Source organism: Mustela nigripes, chromosome 11 (assembly GCF_022355385.1).
Source record: "Mustela nigripes isolate SB6536 chromosome 11, MUSNIG.SB6536, whole genome shotgun sequence".
In the NCBI taxonomy this organism is placed as follows: domain Eukaryota; kingdom Metazoa; phylum Chordata; class Mammalia; order Carnivora; family Mustelidae; genus Mustela; species Mustela nigripes.
This window is the reverse complement of record NC_081567.1, coordinates 33,119,439-33,142,375: the sequence shown is the minus strand read 5'-3', so window position 1 is coordinate 33,142,375 and position 22,937 is coordinate 33,119,439. Positions and strand designations below refer to the sequence as shown.

Here is a 22,937-nt window from a genome sequence, read left to right as displayed (position 1 = left end):
GCTCAAGGCTACATTCTAGTAATATCCTTCACTGTTGTTTACCATGAGTCTGCAAAGAAAGTCTTGAAAAACTCATTTTACAGATGAAGAAACTGAACTTTCAGGGAAGTCAACTCATTTATCCAGTGTCACACAGAATTTCTGGAGTTGGGTCTAGAATTTAGGTATCCTTGAGTTTACAATTTAGCCCTTTGTCTACACCTGGCACTACTTTATTGCCAGGGAGAGTTTTAGAGCCACTGGCAATATGACCAGAAGACAGCTCTCCTGAGGACTGGCTTTTCTAGATCTTTGGCAGCATTTTCTTAAACTGTGGCCCAGACACTACTTTTATTAGAATTGTCTGGTATTGGTATGTTACAAAGGAATATTGCTAGCTCCAGCCGGTAAGGGTGTTTACCGAGTGCTCACAAAATGCCTCAAGCCATTGGTAAGCACTTCACATGTATTGGGGTTTTAATCCTACCGATCTTTTGGTTCTTTCCTAGTCACACTGCAGATGGTCAAGCAATAGTCTTTGAGCAAATGTATGCACGAATCCCCAAGTTAAAGCCAGGGGAGGGGAGGTATGAAGGGGAGAAGTAGCATGTCCGAGATCAGAGGCCGGGGCGTTGGAGGTGCCAACCATATTTGGTTTCTCATTCCAGCTACCTAAACTCAGGCGTACCTAGAGATAGACTGAAGTAAGGTAATATGTGCGGAGCCCCCCACCCCGTCCCCCCCCACCGCACCTCCATCTATAAGCGAGCCTTTCTACCTTTCAAACCACAAACCTGCCTTCTGCCAAGGGTGACCAAGAACCCCCTCCCAAGGTAGGGCCTCTCGTTTGGCCCACCCTCCTGAATCTCAGAGTCGTGGCTTTGTAGTCCCCGTCAGTACCTGCAAGGCGACCAAAGTCAGTGCCTTCATTTATTCGGGGGCAGTAAATGTCATCCGAGACATGTGACCTGGTGAGAAACCGGTGGGCGTTGTCCTTGAATCCAAGTCTGCTGAAGCCGAGAATCCCTGGTCGCCACAGTGGTTTTCGTATTTTCATCTGCCGTGTGAGCAAGTCTTGCTTTTTAAGTAGTGTAACCAAGAAAAATGGAAATTGTGGACTGTAGATACCTCGAAATGGCCTCAGACTTTCCGGGGCAGAATCCCATCGTTTCCCTGTGACCTGAGAGGGAGCCAGCATCGCTGTGACTACTTGCCCCAGGTCACCTAGCATCATGGCTACCATCCACATCTTATCTTTTCAAGTTTTACCTCCATTTATTAGAACCTTGAGTGACTCTGCGATGAGATGGGAGTCCAGGACTGGTGGATGTTTCTCTGTGTTTCTTTGTACATTGGACCTGTAGACCATTAAAGGTTGGCCTGTGAGCCCCACTAATATAACACTGCCAAGTTTCTAAATAAATAAGATTGCCCAAGAAGTTTTCCATATTCCCTCTTGTTGAATGATGTGTCCGAAGGTCCTTCAATCAGAGAACTCACCCATTATCTTATTAATTGTATCATTCCTTATTTTTCTCTCCTGCCATACGGGGAGAGCCCCCGAGCTCTAGGTATGTCGTATTCATCCTTTAGGCCTCACATCTGGCCAGGAGCTCTTTGAATGACCTCTAAATAGAACAATGTAGACTAGAGTAATGGTTTCTCTGAGAACCATCATGCCTACCTAGGGCCAACCGCCTTTTTTTGTCAATAAAGTTTTATTGGAATATAGCCACACCCGTTCAGTTGTTTAGATACTGCCTGTGGCTTCTTTCACATACAGTGGAGGTCGTGTGACCCAGAGTCAAACTATTTTCCATATGACTTTTTTAAGGAAAAAAAAAAAAATTGCTGTCTAGGTAAAGAGCAAACTGGAAAGGAGATGAAGTCATTTCTATTTTCAGAGTATATTTCTTAGTATTTCCATCTCCTAACATATATTTACACTCCTCTCCACCCACCAGTGCAGGAGAAATTAGCCCACTGATGAACAGGATCTGGAACTCACAAGCAATCTGGATCACGGCAGTTTGCAGAAATTGTGTACTTCATGTGACAGGATTCTTTGACTGTCAGATGTAGAAGAGACATATCAATATTCCAAAGAACGATATCTATATGCGTCTGGGTGTAGACTGGAAAAACCCCAGTACCCCAGAGCAAAACCCTCAGAGTGCTTGTCTCTTTGTTCAAAGCGTTTATACACAGAAAGAAGTAATTAGTGAGGAAAATCCTGGGATTTTAGCTGAGATCAGTTGAATCTTAAATTCATCACCCATTTCCTGCAACGGACTTGTGCATTCAGCAATTTTCTTAGGCCTAGAAAATTTGCATAACGTATAGATTTGCCATTTGGTTAAATTAAATCTTGCATAATATGTTAGGAGGGGAATAATCTTTTAGCTAGGCGGATTTGAGGATTCGATACAAAATATCAACATTGTTCCTTCTTAAATCGACATTTAAACTGGCCTTGATTTCTGAGTGCGAAGGGTTTGAGAAAAACCAGGAGGCCAAGGTGAGATGAGGATAAATCTTCAAGAGAGTCACTCCTGGAGAGGCAGAGTGGGTTGGCAGCAAGAAGCGGAAGCCGCCAGCTCCTTCAGGGGGATGCTCGCTAAGCTGGAGAATGGGCAGGCTCGTCTTAATAATGCCATCAAAGCAGAAGGCAGTGCAGAGTTTTTGGGAGAATTTGACATGTTCCTTACATTAGTTGGGTGCAGGGATTTGATTAACACAGAGGCCTGTGCCTGCTTCTTATCTGGGGATTTATCAACGAGGAAGGTCACTGGCATGGTCCAAAACAGCAGGAAGGGAAAGACCTGTCATGGAGAATGTGTTAGGGCTCCCGCCATCTCCCCTGGCTCCTGGGACAGCCTGACATTCAGAGAACAGGGAAGGAGTTCTCAGGATGTTCAGGAAACCAGTGCTGAAGGAGGGACCCCGACCTAAAAAGACACTGGGCAGCATTGCACACTGACCGTGAAGATCCAGGACCCTCAGCAGCTGTGGAGGACCCAAGCAACTCAAGCATACCAACACCCCTGCTCCCCACTCCCCACTCATCCCCAGAAGCCACCAGGGGCACACAAGCTCCAGTAGAATGAGAGAGAAAGCAGAGAGAGGCGCTTGCTTCTCACCACCAAGAAGCATCTCGTTTCTTTGAATGCCCTCTGCCTCCTCGGTCTCTTCCCCGGCCCCCCAACTCCAAAAAGGCAAGACCTAAGAAGAGAAGGAGGAAGAGGGTCCCAGAGGCGGCCCCTCTCCTAGACAGTGCGAAGCCCTGAACAAGGGGGGCGCGGAGGCAGGAAATGCCCCCCGCCCCGAGGCAGGTCTGTCAGGACTTGGGTCTGTCGCAATTGGCAGAGAATTGCCTTTCGAAGCTTTAAAATGGACTGGCCTGAGTTTTTAATAACCACATGGCCAGAAAGCTACCCCATCTTCTTTAGATGTCATTAAGGGATTTGCCTCAGGAGAGGGCAGGGCCTGGGCTCTCAACCATTCTCCCATAAGGCCTCCCACTAGGTACTGACCTAGCATCCTGAAGCAGCTCTTAGCCCCTCGAAATGGAAGTTCCTTTGTCATAGGTTGGGGACAAATGATAGAATCTTCTTCTCTGAGTCATCAGGTGATGCAATGAAATATAATGTATGCAAAGAGCTTAACAGAGTGCTAATCATTCCGCCAATGTTTATTAAGTGGCTACCAGGTGTCAGACACTGTTCTAGATATTGGTCGTCATTGTCATTGTGGTCTAGGAAGGGCACTTACGTGTACTGACTCGTGGGGTAGGTGCTAATGATATTTCTAGTTTCTGGATGAAAGAAACGAAGCCCAGAGAGGTTAAGTAACCTGCTCAAGGTCACACAGTGGGGAAGTGGTAGAGCTGGAATTCAAACCCAGATCACTTGTTCCAGAGTCTGCAAGTGTTTGTTGCTGTTATTATTAGTAGAGGTAGTTATTTTCAACACCTCGGTCCTGGAACTGAAAACTGAAACTTTAAGCATGGCAAAGGAGAGAAAGAGCCCTTCCTATAGCCCTATAGCTATTCCTTCCTATAGCTCTTCCTGTCCTCTGATAAGCAGACCCCAACTCCCAACCCCATCTGCTATATTGCCAGAAATTGATACATATATTAGGTGCTCAATAAATATATTTTTGAATGATAAGAGAGCACCTGGTTTCAAGCCCAGTGAAACTCCTTTCTCCCCCCAGGACAAAACACTTCATCCCCGGGTGTTTGCAGGCTCTGCCTCAATGACACTGCAGTAAACTGAATTGTGTCCCACTCCGCTTTCATGTTGAACCCTTAAGGCCCATAAGATGGCATTTGGAATTGGGGACTTTGGGAAGTAGTTAGAGTTAGATGAAGTCATGAGGGCAGGGTCCTCCTGTTGGAATCAGTGTCCTTACAGAAAGAGGAAGAAGAGAGAGAGTATTATCCCTCCACCACGTGAAGACTCAGGGAGGTTGCCTGGAAGAGAGGGCACACCAGGAACCGTATACACTGAGACCTTGATCTCGGACTTACCAGCCTCCGGAACCTGGAGAAATAAACATCTGTGGTTGAAGCCACCCGGTCTGCCGCATTTTGTTTTAGCAGTTCAAGCGTGCTCATACAGATGCCTCTGTCACCCGTCACCTTTACTGATGTGTTGAACACGTGGCCTCTTGTAGGCTCATCCTACACTTTCAAAGAGTGAAAAAAAAAAAAAAAATAGCAAGAGAATTTGGAGTCAGCCCTTCTGTGTCCTGCGGCACTTCTCCGTTCTGAAGAATTTCATCATTCCGGCAGAGCATTGAATTTATTCGGGTTGAGGGAAATGTGATGAGTTTCTTAAATCTGTGTCACCTGGCTGTGGAATCCGCCCCGCCGAGCTAGGAAGGAGGCATTAACTACATCCAAAGCTGTGTGATTAACTTATTTGTTTGCCTACAGAGCTAAAATGAGAAAGCAGGGAGCTGAGGGAATCTGCACCAGCCCCGTTTTGAAGTAGGATTGTGAGAATACCGGAGACGTGGGTTTTAATTCACATTCCCCGGGCTTGCCATTATTATTATTTTTAATGGAAAATAACTTCGCACCATCTTGCTTCATTTTAAATGGAGAATGTGCAATATTGTCTAACGCGGGGCATGGAGTTGATTTAGTATGCATGATTTTCTCCCCTCCCCGCCCAGTACTTTGGTTCTTTGTACACATTCAATATCGTTACATTTTTGCTTAGAACATATATATTTTCCCCCTGAACTTTTCTCGATTGCTTTTTTATCAGGTTTACAAATCAAATCAAATAGGTATATTGCAGAGCTCTGTGATATTATTTTCTGAGCTTATAGTACAATGTATTGAATTATGCCACTCCATGCTCTTAGCTCCTGCTCTCCGCTCCAGATTGAGAGAGAGGGACTGTGGACCCTGTAAATTCACTAGGCGCCCAGCATTACTGGCTAAATCAAGACCACTATTCAGGCTGCAAGAAGAGACAGAGCAAGTGTTCGTTACACAAATCAATTTGGTCCAAAGTACATCGCAGTGGGTACTCAACCATCGCTCACATAATATTGTCAACTTAATCAAATAATGCCTTGAAGACACTCACAGGCTTTTCTCTCCGAGAAATAACTTGATTGGTAGAGGAGGAAGAAGCAGCTGGCTATTCTAAAGGACACTTTTTATTTATCACTGTTAAGCGCTTTGGGCATGGAGGGGAGGAAGCCCGGAGGAGAGGGGGGATGCTGCATATTCACTGGGCTGTGCTGGGAAGAAATTGTGCTTGTTAGCATCCTGTCTTGGGCAGTGGGTTTCGACACCCTTGTGGCAGAATTGGGGATGCTCATGGAGGAGAATAAGAAGCTGGACCTAAACCTCTTTCCTGGAATGACACAGTAAATATTTGTGCCACAGTTAAGAGCTTCCAACGTGATTCCATATAGCGTTTGTCTCTGGGATGTTCATGTGCTAGTAGGACAGAGAAGTCAGTAATCTGATAACAAAAAATATATATGGTTAATAAGGGCCCAAGAGAGGAGAGCCCAGGACTCCAGGTACTCAGAGGAAGCGTCTGGAGCATCTGATGCCTGGGTTGGTTCGATTTGGGCTGGTTGGTTGTGATAGGGCCCTGTTCACAGAGCTCATCACTCTGGTTCCTGCCCCGACTGAGGACACAGACGGTGAGAACTCCCCCAAGTTTCACTCCTCTGTGCAAGTGCTTGGCGGTTGCCCTCTAGGGCTGAGCAGTCTTTAGACTTCACCTTGACCTTGAGAGGCCACTGAGGGCCAAAATATGGAATCCAGAACATGGAGTTAAGTATCTTTGGTGCTTTTGTGGCCCTGCCGTCTCCTAGCTGCGTGACTTTGGATAGGGGCCTTAACGTCTCTGAGCTTCCATTTTTTCAAATTGTTATGGTGATCAGTGGGACAAGGTGTGAAAAACACTTCACAGGATACCAGGGACATGTAGGACCTCAGCACGGTTTTATATTCAATACCCGATTCCAGGCCCATTCACCAGTTCTGCACTGAGCTCATCAGCAACCTGTGGACGGTAGTATTGGGCATCAAATATGTCAGCTCAGGATAGAGGAGAGGCGAATGGCCTCACGCTGCAGTGGGGGCCCGTGGATGTCTGTGTATCCTTCAGGGAGTCTGGGAACTTCATAGGCAGAGGTTCAGGGATTAGGAACCTAACAATTCGAAGGGACCATTATTATACTGCCAGCCGCAAGAATCTGTGAAGCCCATGGCTGGTATGATGCAGGAACTGAATTTTTAATTAAACTCAACTTTAATTAATATTTAAACACTGACATTGACTCAGGTAGTTACTAAAAACCTTTTAGGTGTGTTTTGAAAATCTTGACCATTTTTCAAAGTCTACATATAGATCAGGTATTTCCAATGAAATGTAGTATCTATATTGAGATGATGAGCCCTGGGTACAAATTATATACAAGATCTCAAAGACCTAGGGAGGGGGAAAAGGAATTTAAAATATCATCTACACTACTTACACATTGAAATAATAGTTTAGATAAATTGGCTTAAAATAAATATATCCTTAAAGTTAATCCCATGTTTCTTTTTCCTTTTTTGAAATGTGGCTTCTAGAAATTTTAAGATTATGTGTGTGGCTCCTATTTTATTTTATCAAATGAGACTGCTCTAAAGTACATGACCAAGGTCCTTGAACTATATCCAGTGCTGTGTTGTGAATACGTGTATTTTTAATTTCCATCATGCAAGGGAGGAAAAATAATTTTCCCCCTGTTCTTCTAGGTTCTTGGCTAAAACCCCCCAAGATAAAAGAGAGATAACAGGGGACAAGAAAAACAGGACCCGAATAACATGTTTACCTTCTGTAGCCATGGGACCCACCCAGGAAAGACTGAATAATTCCCAGGAATGGCCCAAGCCACCAGCTTAAACACCATCTCCAGCTAAAGACAAGATGTGCAGGGGTGCCTAGGTGGCTCAGTGGGTTAAAGCCTCTGCCTTCAGCTCCGGTCATGATCTCAGGGTCCTGGGATGGAGCCCCGCATTGGGCTCTCTGCTCAGCAGGGAACCTGCTTCCCTCTTTCTCTCTGCCTGCCTCTCTGCCTACTTGTGATCTCTGTCAGATAAATAAATAAAATCTTAAAAAAAAAAAAAAAGAAGATGTACAGTAGGCAGGGGAGTGAGCGATGGGGGGCTTATCAGGAAAAGAGCAATAAAGAAGCATGAGGTTGTTCTAGATCGAGGTCATTGTCTCCTCTTTGGAAGCGTTTCTAGAAATTTAGGGACTTTATTTTCTTGCTACCTCCAAAAGGGAGACACCCCTACAAATGGAGAGTTTCCTTAAAAATGTAAATTTCTCTTTTGTGAAGGGTAACGTCTACACTTTTCAGAGCTTCTCCTGTGTCTGCTGTTTCTCAAAAATAATCATCCCAAAATAACCTTATGCCAAAGAGGCATATTTTGGGGTGGCAAAATATAATTTGGTACAGTTCCCGTTTTATTTCTTATGGATGTCTCCCCCACTACAGGCGCTTAGCCCTGTGCCTCCAATTCTCTGATTTCTCCCTGAACTCTGATTTCTGCGGACGGCATCACCACATTTTACTCATCCGTCCTTGCAATAGTCACCTGTGTTGCCTCCAGCAGCCTGGGACCACAGACAGTACTGTGATGGGATCTTTGATCCCTACTTGTGTCTCAAGTGACTGGCTCAGAAGGGTTTAAGGAACTGGGCTGGTATGTGACAGAAGTTTAGCTCAGAGACATCCAGCTACAGATATCTCTTGCCTGTACTCCCGAGGTACCTGGTCATCCCGGAAGATGGCACCCAGGTGAACTCAGCAATGCCCCGTTGGCTTGGAGGGGAGATAGAGGCGGGGCCAGACTCTCAAAGACACATACGAAACTATGCGGATTCTCTCCAGCAGTCATCCCTGGATTGGTCGATATCAAAATCCAATTTCACCAGGATTAGCCTTGGGTTGCTCAGAGCTATTCATTGAATTAGGAACGATTATAGCAGAGGGAGCCCCGCGGTTCTTTATTAAGGTCTTTGCGGAAGCACTAAGTGATCTTCAGGAGATTAAAGTGCCGGTGGTGTTTTCTTAACATTTATAACCTGCACCGATATCTGGGGAGTTTGTTTATTAGGAAAAATTCTGCGGCACACATCCTGCCTCCTAATATGGCCTTCGAACTGGGCCAGAGCACAAGCTGGCCTTGCCGCCCTAATGAGCTTATTGGGGAACCTGTGCCAAGCGCTGCCTGGAAACCCACCTCTTGAGGTGAATGGACTTTCCATTCACGTGGGGTCCTGCGACCCTGGCTGCGTGGTGGGAAGGTGGTCTCTCGGAGTCGTCAGTATCCATGATCCCCGAGATGGTTATTCGCGCCACCGATAATAGTAATGGTACGTGACCCCTGTTCATTCACAGGACCTAACTGTCACAAGACTTTGCTTCCATTATCCCACTCTGAAGGGTTCAGGACACCCATATGCAAACTAAGACCAAGAGCCATGAAGGTGGCGTTCATGCAACTCACTTGTAGCAAAAGCCACAGGTACTTGCCAAGAACTTGACATGTGCTCCGGCTCATGGTTCCAGTCAGTGCAGTTTTGCCCCCTCAGGGAACATCTGAACCCCAGAAGACAGTTTGGGTTGTCCCACTGCCATACAGTAGGTGGAGGCCAGGGGTGTCCATTTTACGGAGGACTGGACAGTCCCATATCGAGGACTTAACCAGCCCCAATGTCCACATTTCGGTGCTGAAAAATGGCTCTGGGGATAGGGACAGACCAGTGTGGATAGAAACTCACCCAGTCTCTGTCCTCATGGATTTCACATCCTGGCGGAGGAGACAAAGAAACACCATAGAAACTAACAGAAGCATCTAATACAAAGGCGAGAAGTGATAGGTGCTATGAAAAAAGTGAACGAGCAAGGAGACAAGAGATGCAGAAGCTTTAGATAACGGGGCCAGTGAGGGCTTCTCCAGTGGGTGCCGTCTGGGCAGAGAGCTGGGAAGAAGGGGGCAGCCATATGGGCATCTGGGGAGAGAATTTTCCAGGCAAAGGAAGAACAGGCATGAAGCCCAAGGAGGGAGCATGCTGCGTGCATGGAAGGAGCCAGGTGGCTTTTGAGTAAGGAGCAGGAAACTCAGGAAACAAGGGGGTCCGGGCCAGAGCGTAGTGAACCTTGCAGCCCAGGATGGGGGTCTGGACTGGAGGGTTCTGAGAGGGAAGGTGGCCATTCTACTTCCACCTCTAGTGAGTGAGCAGACTAGGAGCAATTTGCTTGGTCTTTATGTGCTACCATCTGATCTCCCAAACATGGTTATGGGGCATCTTTCCAATTCAGCTGGGTCCCACTTTTAGAGCCAAATATGATACTTTAAAAGAATCAGACACGGATAAATCAAGGTTCTTCTACCAGCCGTTAATTCCAAATAAGCCTTAACACGTACCAGCCTTGAGGGATGTAACTACCAACCAGGTAGCCCCTGCTTTTCGGGGATATGCCTCCTAGATGTGCAATTCTCTTAGCAACTTTCTCAGCTTTTTCACATGATTTTATTTTTGTCTTTAGAAATTTCATGCCGTGCCTTTGCCATAAGCTTCACCGACCTTCTCGGGGATGCTGTGACTGCTTGTCCATCTGTGTGAGCTACAGGGCTAGGCTCAGGGAACCTGCAGAACTAACCTTGTTTTTAGGGTATTGAATGCCTTTCAGGAGGCCAGTGGAGCACCTCTTGGCCCAGCTGAAGGGGATCATCACATCCAGGGGGAGGTGCACAAAGGCAGCCCGAGAGCCTGGGCCAGGGTGAAGGGAAGACTCAAATCTCTCTTTAGACAACTCATCAAAGTTCCCAGCATGACAGATGGGGAGCCTGGGACAACTCCGACAGGGACATTCTCTCTTCTTCTAGAGCGGGGGTCAGACCAGCCCTTTCCCTTGGTGGTAGAAGATGCATCCACTTCCTGTTAACAGCTACTTCTTCTACGTGCACTTCCGGTTTGCTTGTTTAGAAGAAGATTACAGCGTGTTGAATGTGACCTTCAAAACACATGTTCACATCCCATTCTCCATAAACCCATGATTATGACCTTATTTGGACAGAGGGTCCTTGTGGATGTAATCAAGCATCCCAAGACAAGATCCAGGGTGAGCTTTAAATCCTTATAAGAAGAAAAAGGCAGAGGGAGATATGAGTCCCAGATGCACAGAGAGAAGAAAGCCATATGAACGTGGAGACACGTGGAGAACGTGGAGAGATTGGGGGAGTGTAGCTTTAAGCCAAGAGGTCACCAGAAGCTCAAAGAGGCAAATGTGGGCTCTCCCCTGGAACCTCCAGAAGGAGTGAGGTCCTGACAGTGCCCTCACTGTAGCCTCCAGTCTCCACAACCGTGAAGGAGTCCATTTCCATTGCTTTTAGCCACCGTGTTTGTGGTAATTTCTTAGCAGACTAATATAGGGACCTAAAACTCAGGGTTGTCCTGAATATATTTTCCCTGACAGTTCCCAGAAAATGAGAAGGGGAATGCTCTCGCCCTGATATCAGAGTCAGTGAGCACATTTCTGATCCTCACCCCTGCTGTGCCCCAGGCTCCGGAGTCAGCCTCTGGACCCTAACGTGCTCCCCTGCCCTCTCCTCTCCATTTACCCGCAACGTCGGAAATGCTTTGGGTTTGTTTTCCATTTTACGTGTTATCTTTAAAAATTACTTTTAATACACAGGTATTCCGACATAACAATTTATGAGCTTTTGTACACATGCCCGCACTACAAAATGATTAATTGAGCGTTGTATGTTTTTATCAAAGGAAACAACGCAGAGATTTCTCCAAAGTCCTGTTTGACTAAAGATGATTAATTTTAATTTTCACATGAGCGGCATAATGCTATTAATCATTTAATATGTTTAATCATAATCTCTGTAATTCCTAATTAGGTTTATTAAGCTGAAACATCCAGCAGTTATGTACAAATCCAAATCTAAGTTTCTTTCTTGGGATGAGAAGGAGCTTGTTTTAATTTGCATTTGAACAGCAACTTCTAATCGGAGGGAAGAAATGGACTTTAAGCTGGGATCTCATCCGCTGTCTCTGCAAGTTTAGGGTCTTAGGTCAGAGGACATGACCCCAAAGGCATGGTTCAAGGACATTTCTGGGTCTTGGTTGTATAACCAAGGGTCATGTTACCAGCAGAGAAAACACAGTTCCCTGCTGGTTTGGGCCTGGGTGTTATAATATTGTATTCGACTATTCCCTGAAAACACAAAGTGGACCATTCATTCATCCTTCGTTCATGACTTGATTGATACACTCGTAATGCCTTTACCTGCTCAGTCAGAGGCTCGGCCTGCATTTCCCATTTGGTGGCCATGGCTCAGCTCCGATGCTGGGTGCCAGTCCCACCACAGCCCAGGATGATCTGTAAGTGGGTCCTCTTAGTTTTTATCATCTGTCCTTCCTGCCCGCTGACTTTGACACGAAGGGGCCCATGTACTCCCCTGAATCCAGAACCCGGTATCACCTCTGCGTCTTTGCCTGTGCCTTGCCCTCTGCTGGTACAGCATCAGCCCCCTTCGTCTCTTCTGTTAGAAATCTCCCACCAAAAACCTAACCTCCAGAACTGGCAGGGCTCCCAGAACGTCCAGCTGTGTGGCATGTCCCTAATTTCAGTTTACTCAGCCCTCTGTGACTGACTCTGACCCCAGCCTCACCACTAGCTCTTTCCTTATTCTTTCTCTTAAACTGAACTAGGAACAGCGTGTGCTGGGAGGACTATCCTGTATGTCCAATATATAGTAGTTGCTCAGGAAAAACGTGCCTAACAAGCAAATGAGAACCTTTCCTTTCCTCAGAGAGGCTTTCTCTCTCCTTGATTTTGACATTTTAAGGAAAAGTCACCATCACTCTAAAAAACTCACTGCCTTCCATTTATTGAGTTCATGTCCCAAGAACTCTGCCAGATTGGCCTGTATTGCTGCATTCAGTCTCCACAGAGCCTTGGAAGGGGTGCACTATTATGATTATTACTCATTTTCCAGATTAGAAGACCGTCCCCATGCTTCTCCTTATTCCCCTCCAATAGCACGGACAAAATGACCAAGGGAAGCATTGGGGCTACCATGACGTAGCACCTCAGACTTGCAGAGGTCTTCCGAAAGCGGTTTTGATACAAAACCAGCTTGGAAGAGTAGTCTACCAACTTTTGCGAGGTCTCAACTTCAAAATGCTATTCAGGGGGTATTAGGAAGGCGAATGAAGAAGAAGTCTGTCAATAAACACAAGGATTGGGCGCCTGGGTGGCTCAGTGGGCTAAGCCGCTGCCTTCGGCTCAGGTATGATCTCAGGGTCCTGGGATGGAGACCCACATCGGGCTCTCTGCTCAGCAGGGAGCCTGCTTCCCTCTCTCTCTCTCTGCCTGCCTCTCTGTCTACTGTGATCTCTCTCTGTCAAATAAATAAATAAAATCTTTAAAAAATAAATAAATAAATAAACAAACACAAGGATTGGGGAGAAAGTCACTAGTTACGGCCATGTTATTGTGGTATATGTATTATATAAAGTATTTATATGCATATATAAAACATTTTTATATATGAAAAACATGTCATATATATATATTTTTTTCACTTGTCTCCTCTATGTCTTTATTATCTTATTCCTGCCCGATTGCATGGATAGTTTTGTCCCAGTTACAGGCTTCTAAATCATTTAAAAGTAGGTGAGGCTGATTCTTCCCTCACAGATTTGTTGGGCTTCCACACAGGCTTTCCATTATGGTTTTGGAGAAGACAGTAACTGATGTGGGTGGCATCAACTGCCACCCAGAGGCGATAGACGCTAATTGCAGAGAAAGTATCCAGAAGCATCTCTAGAGCCAAGAGTATGGGAATGGCTGTAATGATACCAAGCGTTAATGTGACTCTCCTGCCTGTATATGTGCCGATACAATATTGTGTTGTCCGGGATTTTGTTTTGGCAAGAGTGGGAAGCAGAGTAATGAGTTATGCTAACAGCATGACTTTATCGACACCAATATAGTCCGTAGAACGTTCTGGAGATGTTCTAGATCCACGTTGTCCAACATGGAAACCACTAGCCATAGGTGGCCATGGACTACTTGAAATGTGGCTAGTGTGAAGGAAAAACTGGAGTTTACATTTTACTTAATTTTAATTCATTCAAATTTAAATAGCCACACGGGGTCAGCTGTAATAGACATCACAGGCCTGCCCAACCAAGAAATGAGAAAGTAAAATCTTAAAAAAAAATTAAGTCAGTTGGATGGTTACTTGGACTGCAGAACACCAGACAGCCTTCTCCGATGTTTTACTACATTTGCTAATGTTTTATCTGGACAGCTGCAATAATTATGCAGGCGTATCTTAAGATTTTGGACCCCTTTGGTTAAGGGATACACTCTCTCCTACCTTTAATGATGAGGTTTTCTCTGATTGCCTGCTAAAACTCCCCAACACCTCCGCACCTCCAACACCTCCAACTACCCCTCCCCTTGTTTTATTTTCCTCCATGATGCTCTCCTTCTACCAGTTCCGTATTTATTTATTAATGAGCTTACTCCCTCCTCCCCACACACCCCCTGTAAGAATTACACTCCATGGAGGCAGAGCTTGTCTGCATTCTCACTGCTGAATCCCAATCTACCTTGGGCTCTCAGGAATGTTCAATACATACTTGTTGAATGAATGGACAGATGACCCAGCAGCTCCTTTCTTGTCCTTGCTCCTTTGTTCCAGCATTTTCCTACCATTTCGGGGAAGCTAAAGCACTTTGGAAAGAGCGCACAGGTCCACTCAGAGCCTCTTTACTCTTGTCCTTTTAGCAGACAGATGACGCGGCACCAACGGATGGCCAGCCCCAGACACAACCTTCCGAAAACACAGAAAACAAGTCCCAGCCCAAGCGGCTGCACGTCTCCAACATCCCCTTCAGGTTCCGGGATCCCGACCTCCGACAAATGTTTGGTGTAAGTAGTGCGTTTCCCCTGTGCGGTGTCCGCGCTGGGGTCCCCAGAGCCCTTCCCTCCTCGTGTAAGTTCTTGGTATTTATAACATGAAGGTGAGATGTTTACATAGTGGGAAGAGAAAGACATTTTAGATCCTAGTCTGTGGGTATATTGTGGCCAGAGTCTCCTTATGATTTTAGTCTAAATATCTTTGTATAGGTTCAGCATGGTCCTGCTTTGCCAAATGGTCTTCTTCTCATTAGTAACTGGAAAATCACAAGGCAGATGAGTTCCCAGATAAACTAGCACTGAAAGAAGCCCACTGATGATCCCAGATCAAGTGGCCGGGACCCCGGGACCCCGTGTCACGGCCAAAATAAACATTTTGTATCCTTCTCTCTTTCGTAGCTGCCAAAGTTATCATGATATGCTCCTGCACACCTCACTCTTTCCCAGGCACTGTGCACTTGGATTTCAGGCAGCTTTAGAGAATTATGACTTCTGCATAAAGCTTCTTCAAAAAGCAAAACAGCGGAAGCTAGAGATTTCTTAAGTCTGACTTGCGCCCTGCCGTATACACTCTCTTCTTGTGATGTTCTCTGCCACTGATGACAGCCTTGCCCGGCTACCATGATTGAAACACAGATCAGGGCAGAAGCCACCGTCAACACAGAGAAAATAGATGTTAAGGTTGCTTCCTCATGGGGTATGATTACTCGGATTCTTTTTCTGGATGAAGCCTTGCACTGTCCACCTTCAGAAGGAATGAGTTAACCACGTCCTGGGCTCTGAAGGACAAAACTCTGACAGGGCTTAGATACCCTTAGTAGTTTTGTTTGTTTTGTTTTGTTTTGTTTCTTTTTTTTTAGTTTTTTGCAAACGTAGTGAGCCGATTTGCCCATGACAACCATCCCAGCATTGACGGGAGGTGTCTGCGGATTCCGTGAACAGAGCTACATCCTTAGCATTTGACTTAGAGGAAAGGTTGGCCGCCTGGAGATTGTTCTAAGAGTTGGTGGTTGGATGCAAATGTTACAGAAGCAATAAGAAGAGGCCAAACTTTTAATGCCGAACCCTGGGCCAAGGAGATCTCATTCCCCTGATGCAAGGGGGAGCTCTGGTTCGTGACGCTGCAATTGTGGGGTTAGCTCGCGTGTACCTTCTCTTTCTTTACCATGCATGGTGTTTATCAGATCCATATCTGACACAAAGGCAGAGCTAGCGTCCTAATATTCAGATACCCAGACTCGAATCCTGACATTTCAGAAGAAAAGGTCAGCTTCTGCACTTTTATCTCTCTCGTTTGGTAATAACCTTGAGTTGAGCCCTCTAACTTCTTGCAGAGTAGAGATACCCTCGGGCACTCTCAGGTCAAAGATGACTTTGAAAAGTGCAAAGCATTCAAAGTGAAAGTGGAGGTTAAGTGTGTATAAAGCAGTGAGACCAGGTTTGAATGATGGGCAGCCAGAGGAATTAGATTCCTTTTGCCACGTCAGGTTAGAAAGTCTTGCTCCGTGGTCCATCTTTCCTCGTCAGGTGTCACTGGGAGCTTGGCTTTGAATCTGGCCCTCTTAATGATCACCTCGGTGCTCTTTTATGGTGTCACTCACGGCAACCCACCCCAGCTCCCAACCCGATGGCGCTCTCCCCTCCCTGGTCTTCTCGGTTATCTTGAAAGTCACCGGAGGGCTACACAGCCAAGTCAGAGAGGTATTGGAAATAATCCGCAGTTGGAACTCCCAAAGACAGCATCCTGCTTGCACGGATATCTGAGCCCCTCTGTTCTTATAGGGCGAGGGCAAGTGATGCAGAGCGAGGTCTTGCCAAAGACTGAACATACGACCCAGTTATCAAACTATAATCAAAATCCACTGGTTTCAGAGCCAGTTTTTGTAAAAGTCAACGTTCCTAAGCAACTGACAAAACGTTGACTTGACAAGATGATAGATACGCTCAGTATCAATTAAGAAAACGTGGCATACATTCAGTAATATTGAAATTAATTTCGTTCATCACAAACAGCATCTGTGTTCTTTTTAAAAGTATGCAAGGTTTTTTTTTTTTTTTAATGAGTTTCAGCTCTAAAAATTTGGGGCACATATAGATTCCTGAATTCTTTGTATAATGCTGAGGCCTTCTTGGTTTATGACCACTGTTCTGAAGAAACGGAATTTAAATACGAAAAAATCTGTTCTTCCCAGCCAAACATTGGCGGTGGCAATCCCACTGTGGTTATCTGATACACTTAGTTGCATGAGCCGAACTGAAAGGCATCTGTAAACATTCGGGTTGGTTCCCTACACTCCGGTTGAGAAAACCAAGTGTGGTTTCTTCCTGTAGGTCTTACTTACTGTAAGAAATGACATTTTGATTCCAATTAGGTCCTTTCCAAATCATTTGGACATGAGATCTCTTCTCTCTTTATATTGCCTTATTTTGCTATTGCCTCTTCACTTTGGCTGCGGCTAGCAGGGGAACGGGGGAGGGGGGATGGGGGGCGGTGGTGATTACAGAGAAACACCCTCTCGAAGATTTTTGTGTTTTTCTCCTTTGTCTCTTTTGTTAAAGGCGGCCATGGGGATTTGAAACCCAAACCAAAACCAAACAAAAAAGGCAGCTTCTTTCTCCAACTGCCTAAAACCTAGCCGTGTTCCTGACAACTTTTGGAACTATTAATAATTCAGCTGTGAAGTTTGCAATTTCTGCAGGCCTCATGGTCACCGCAGGTGCCTCACATTTTGTTTTTCATTCGTGGCTTCAGGACATGTTCACTGGGATTCTGGTTACCCATCTCCCACCATGTTCTTCAGGGCTTCCTCCCTTGGAAGCATTTGTTCTAGTGCTTGGCATTAAATTTTCTAACTATGCATAGATTTTCTTTCCTTCCTTCCTTCCTTCCTTCCTTCCTTCCTTCCTTCCTTCCTTCCTTCCTATCAAGACGGAACATTCCTTGATCAAGAAGTTACGTGCCCACAGTGGTGCCAGAGTCTTTTTACAACCTCAGTTGGGGCGTGAGTGAACAGATCAAGGGCATTGGTTCTGGATGTTTCCCTGAAAGAAATGTTGGTTCTGGCCTGACAACTTCCTTCTTGAGCTCTGTCCTCATTTTCAGGGAGCATTCACGAGGGTGGGCGTCCTTTATGTTTGAAGTCTTAATGATCCCATGGAAGGAATGTGGGTGAATGTCCACCAGATTGAATAGAATGGCTTGCTCTTGGACAGAATGGTTCTTTAACCTCATGTTTAAAATTCACACGTATCTGGGTTTGGGGTGAAAGAGGTGCCTATGCTATATCCAGACCACTGACACGACACATTGCATTATAGTACTGTTTTCAGAAGTAGTGGCTCATGAGCACAAGATTCAAATTTACACAACACCCTTGTTGATGTCACAGCCTTGCTTTTGATACAGACCCTCTAGACATGAAGAAGATCTACAGAAGTCACTCATTACTGTCACCCCAAAACAGACCACGAAGTCACTCATGACTGTCAACCCAAAACAGACCACATGACTTCCAGAACATACAAAAGAAGACTTCATGATCACCTTTTCAGGAATAACATAGAGACACCTGCACCTTTGGCATTAATGCCAAATTCTATGCACTGTGCTGTTTATACTAAGTGAAGCATTCCTTTTTTTTTTTTTTGGACCTGGCTTGGTGCCTCCCATCTCTGCATTCCAAACAGGAAGCCAACCCTATGAAAACTGAGATGATGCCTTTTCTTCACCTCTGTGTGCGCTCTTTGAACTAACCTTTACTTTCATATTTTATGCTGTATCTGCTGAACATCATCCACAGTTTTTCAGAGAAACATTATTTGATCTGAGAATGTCTCAAAATGCCTGGCATGTATTTGCCCCAGTGTGTGCCTAGAAGCCTCCGGATTTTATTCTCGAAACCGCTGCCAAGACACCTTGCGTGCATTCTGGGACATTGTCGAACACGGCTGCACACGGGCGTTGAGCAAAGTAATACAAGTTAAGTCTGCGAGTCATGTCTGTTTAGACTGAACATGTGCCAGCTGTGTTTACATCATTAGTACCAAACTTCCCAATTAAACTGTTGATACTATAAATATAGTACACAACTGTCTTAGGAGTGGGGCTCATAGCAGCGTTCTCACTGCTCGTTTTCTTGGCTCTGGGAAGCATCCACCCAGTGGCAACTGCCGAGAGGCAAACATTCGAGACCATTTCGGGGCATATGGTGTCATTGTTTCATTTAGGGAATGACACATGCTAGGATTACTTCTTGATAGGTTGGTTCTGTCTCAACCAAGATCTTGTTTTAAAGGGAGTGTTGTCGCGTTGCCTGCTTAGAGAATGTTCCAGAGGTAACATTGGCTTCGTGGTTTGGGGGAGTCCTTCTCAAGCTTCCCTGTTCATAAATGTGTGCTCTCATGCTCTTAGGCCCAAAATAAATGTGATAGCATCGACGTGGACTGAATATTGTAAGGAGGTTCTATCGAAATCACTGCTTCTGAGGACTTCCCATGTTGGAGTTTTTACTATGAAATTCCGTTCACCTTTCAACAGCAAATCCCCCATTTCCCAAATCGGAAAGTTTTCTCCTCCTGTTTTTAACGACTTTCTCTGCCCAAATCTAGGGCACTGAAAATGCTCTGTAGAAGAATATTCTCTTGACCCAAAGGACATTAGAGGGTCCACAAACGGCAGGGTGAGTTGGCTGCAAGTTTCTTGGTGTTTGCATCATACCCGCTGGCAGTGTAGCCCTGCCCTGTCCTCTCGGAGCTGGGCTGCTTCGTTTCTTCCTGCCCTTCTCTGTCTCTGGGAAGATGAAAAGCACGTCCATCCACTCGACAAGACCGATTCAATCCGCAGTCCCCTGACCGCGTCCGTATTCTGAAGGATGGGCACATTTCCATGACTTAGCTTTGGGTTTCTTTTTTCTCCTAGGTCAGAGCAACTTTTGTTTCAAGGTTTTGAGCTATTTTTCTTCAACTGGAGTGTGCCTCATTTTTTCTCCCCCTGTCATTCCAAGAAAGCTAGTTTTATTCCAGAGGACAGCTTCTCTCTGTTTCAAATATTTTTTTTCTCAAATCTTAGTAGGACCCTCTTAGCACTTACTCTCAGGGTCCTCCCCACCCCATATGTCATGACTGAAGCTCAGTGGTGAGGGGGGCTGCCTCTGGTTCTCTGTGTTCTAACCATTTGTTCCTTTTCTGTCCCTCCCAACCACTCTGGCCTCTGCCGCATGGAGGCTGCCTACTGCTCTCCATCTGGGGGAGAGAGACAGAACACAGACTCTCCTCAGGCAATAAAAGATTAAAAAAAAAAAAAAATCCATGCTGCAGAGGCAAACAGAATAATGCAAAAGCTCAAAATAAAGGAAAAGGAGAATGGACATATTCCTTCATGTGATTCTGTTTACTTTTTAATCACTGAAATGAGCGCTTGCCCTCATTGTGCATCAGGGTGAAATTCACCTCATAGTTTTCCTGGGCCACGTCACACACTGTTAGGACACCCACCCATGGTATTTCATGCAATCTGAGAAAAAGGAGAGGACTCCAATATCAGGGGCAAAGGACCTTGGACTATCAGATGCTTCTGGTTTCAAGGGTCCATGTTCCCTTATTTTTAAGGCGTGTATCACAAATTACTTGATGTGCCATTTCTCACTAGGACTACAAGACTGAGCAAATAAAAAAAAATACAAGATGACAATAGCTGAATTAGAATTTTAGATAACATTTTTATTAAGTATAAGAGTGTCTTAAATATTGCAGGGAATGTAATTATCCTGAAAGATTTGAAATTTAAATTTAACTAGGCATCTGTAATTCAGCCGGCTGCCCCGTTCGTAATCTGAAACCCTGTTTCCAGGCTCACATATGTCGAGTGGCTTTCACTTCTTGCAGAGCCTCTTCCTGCTAATTGTCTAAAATCTATCTGTTTGTTTAACAAAATGAAGAATCATCTTGAGAGAAGTACATTTCAGCCTCAGGGCTAATCCCAACTCTGCCGGTGTCTTCATTATGAGGGATGTCCACATGGTGGGTCTTGCTTTCATCTGTTCATACTGGATTTCCTTTACATGGCCTGACTCTTCCTGTAGCTTACACGGGGGCCACGGGCCACCGTCCTCACCATCAGATGCCATGTGGACATTTTACCATTAAAATCCATCATCAAGGCCGCTTCTGCTGGTGGCTAGCGGAGTAGGCTCTGAGAATCAGTTTCTCCACCAGCCAGTTTTCATCTTTGCTGCTCAGTGCCTGGGAAAGCAACTGTCCACACCAGAAGAAAGAAAAAGAGAAGGGCACCTGGGTGGCCCAGTGGGTTAAGCTTCTGCCTTTGGCTCAAGTCATGATCTCAGGGTCCTGGGATCAAGCCCCGCGTCAGGCTCTCTGCTCAGCGGGGAGCCTGCTTCCCCCTCTCTCTCTGCCTACTTTTGATCTCTCTCTGTGTGTCAAATAAATAAATAAAATCTTTAAAAAGAGAGAGAGAGAGAGAAAGAAAGAAAAAGAGAACTAACCACCTGATGACACTTTTTGCACAGGCCCATATTATGACCTCTCACTTGGTGGGGTATCCAATAAAATAAAAATCATATGTATGCTTGTGCTTTCTCTTGGTTCAAGCACATCACTAAGGATGAAACAACATAAGATGTCCACCCCAATACTGAAAGAGAAAACAAATAAACAAACTCGGACTTGGGGTTCAGTTACCAATGTGCATAATCTGATGTCCTCCATTTCTCTTGCTTATAAAACATTTCTATTTCTTTGCAGCAATTTGGTAAAATCTTAGATGTTGAAATTATTTTTAATGAGCGAGGCTCAAAGGTAAGCAATTTAATTTACTTTAGGATTGTTTAGCTTATTTTTAAACGTTTGCTATGGATAATGGGAAACAACTGCACTGTTTTAATTAGCACATTGTGAAAATACACTTCAGTGGGAATTCCTTTAGAGACCTCCTCCAGTTTCCAAAATGGGGGGAAGTGCATTGGGTTCAGTTTAAATGTATAAGGGGGTAATATAAAATTGCTGTTTTATACCTATCTATTTATCTATCTATCTATCTATCTATATATATATATCAAGTTTCCAGAGGAAAATTACCCATGCTTAAAAAATAATGTTGTTGCTACATTTTTGTTTTTCAGTGATAATTATGTTCTTTATATTAAAAAGTGAGTTGATAGTCTCATGCGCAGGTAAATATGTGATTATTCTGTATTAATAAAGTGCAGTTATTTTCCTGGGTTGTAGGGGAGAAAATTTCATATACACCAACCTTTTGAATATAATCGGGTTCATTAATATGTTTGCCACTCCCCATTTTGCAATTTGCCGTTGCTTTGAATTCGTTTTTGGTTTTCGGTTTTTTCTGCAGGAGACCAATTTCTAAGTCAATTTTTCCAGACCTAAGCATGTTAGTAAAAATCAGGGATTATGTGGAAAGGCTCCAGCACCTTCAGTGTGGAAATATGTTTAAGAAGAAAAGGCCCAGTTCTCTCAAAGCATACCGTCTATCAGAGGTCATCAAAATGCAGTTCCCCGAGAAGCAGCACCTAGGAACGTACCAGAAATGCAAATTTTCAAGGTCCAAGCCAGACCTACTGAATCAGACACTCAGAATGGGAGCCCAGCGATCTGTGTTTTAACAAACCTTCCAGGCCTATCGTTAGAGTTATAAACACTGTGTTTGCCTGTTTTAGACAAACGCCAACGCTTCATCTAAATGCAAAAATGCCCCTTTGCCCACTGGTGTTTTGTGGTGGCGAACGTGTCCTCATCCTACCTACGTGCACAGAAAACTCCAGGGCTCCATCAGAATCTCCCTTAAGGAAGGCAGTGCGTTAGGCTTAGCAGCAGATACTGAGTGGTAAGCATCCTGTTGGAGGACTGTGAGATTGACCTCAGCAGCCAGAAAGTGACCACTTTCAATAACTCTGCCCAATTTCCAGGGTACCAGTCGCCAGGCTGGCAGGAATTCTAAGCTCCCTTGTATCCTCAGACTGTGCAAGTGGGTATTGGGACAGATTGCTTATCAGATACAGAGAGATACTGGATTTAGCCCCATAACTTTCCTCAGGTAGGCTATTTAGGACAAGTCCGTATCCAAGAGGGTTTATGAGAAGAACCGGTTTTCTCTAAGGGAGCAAGTGCTACCCCTCCTGGGCATAGCAACCACCTCCTTCCCGGGAAGCACACAAACCCATGCATTATTCCTTGGGTAGTTTGCACCCTTTCCATCCTAAATAGGATGATACAGCTTGATGTGAGGGAAGAAAATTCTAGTACTTTCCTTTCCGTGGCCAAAATGATGTCGTGATATGCTGCATGAGATTTAAAAAAAAAAAAAAAATTATTATACTCTCTGGTTCTGCCAGTGCAGGGGTCTTCTCCCCAAATTTCAAATACTTTAGTTATTTTTATATCAGCAGTGTGACCTCTAGGCTGGGGGAAATATAAGTTCATTTTCTTTCTGCTCCTTAGTTAAA

The 22,937-nt window shown here is 44.9% G+C and overlaps 1 protein-coding gene across 20 annotated transcripts in view; it reads left to right on the top strand.

Moving 5' to 3' along the window:
• RBFOX1 (RNA binding fox-1 homolog 1) overlaps window positions 1–22,937 on the top strand; it is a 1,460,760-nt gene that overhangs the window by 1,319,883 nt on the left and 117,940 nt on the right. For all 20 annotated transcript variants that reach the window (XM_059415374.1, XM_059415368.1, XM_059415370.1 and 17 more), the window contains 2 exons: window positions 14,329–14,472; window positions 21,220–21,273. In XM_059415374.1, coding sequence (XP_059271357.1) covers window positions 14,329–14,472; window positions 21,220–21,273 — 198 coding nt within the window. The remainder of the gene's footprint in view (window positions 1–14,328; window positions 14,473–21,219; window positions 21,274–22,937) is intronic.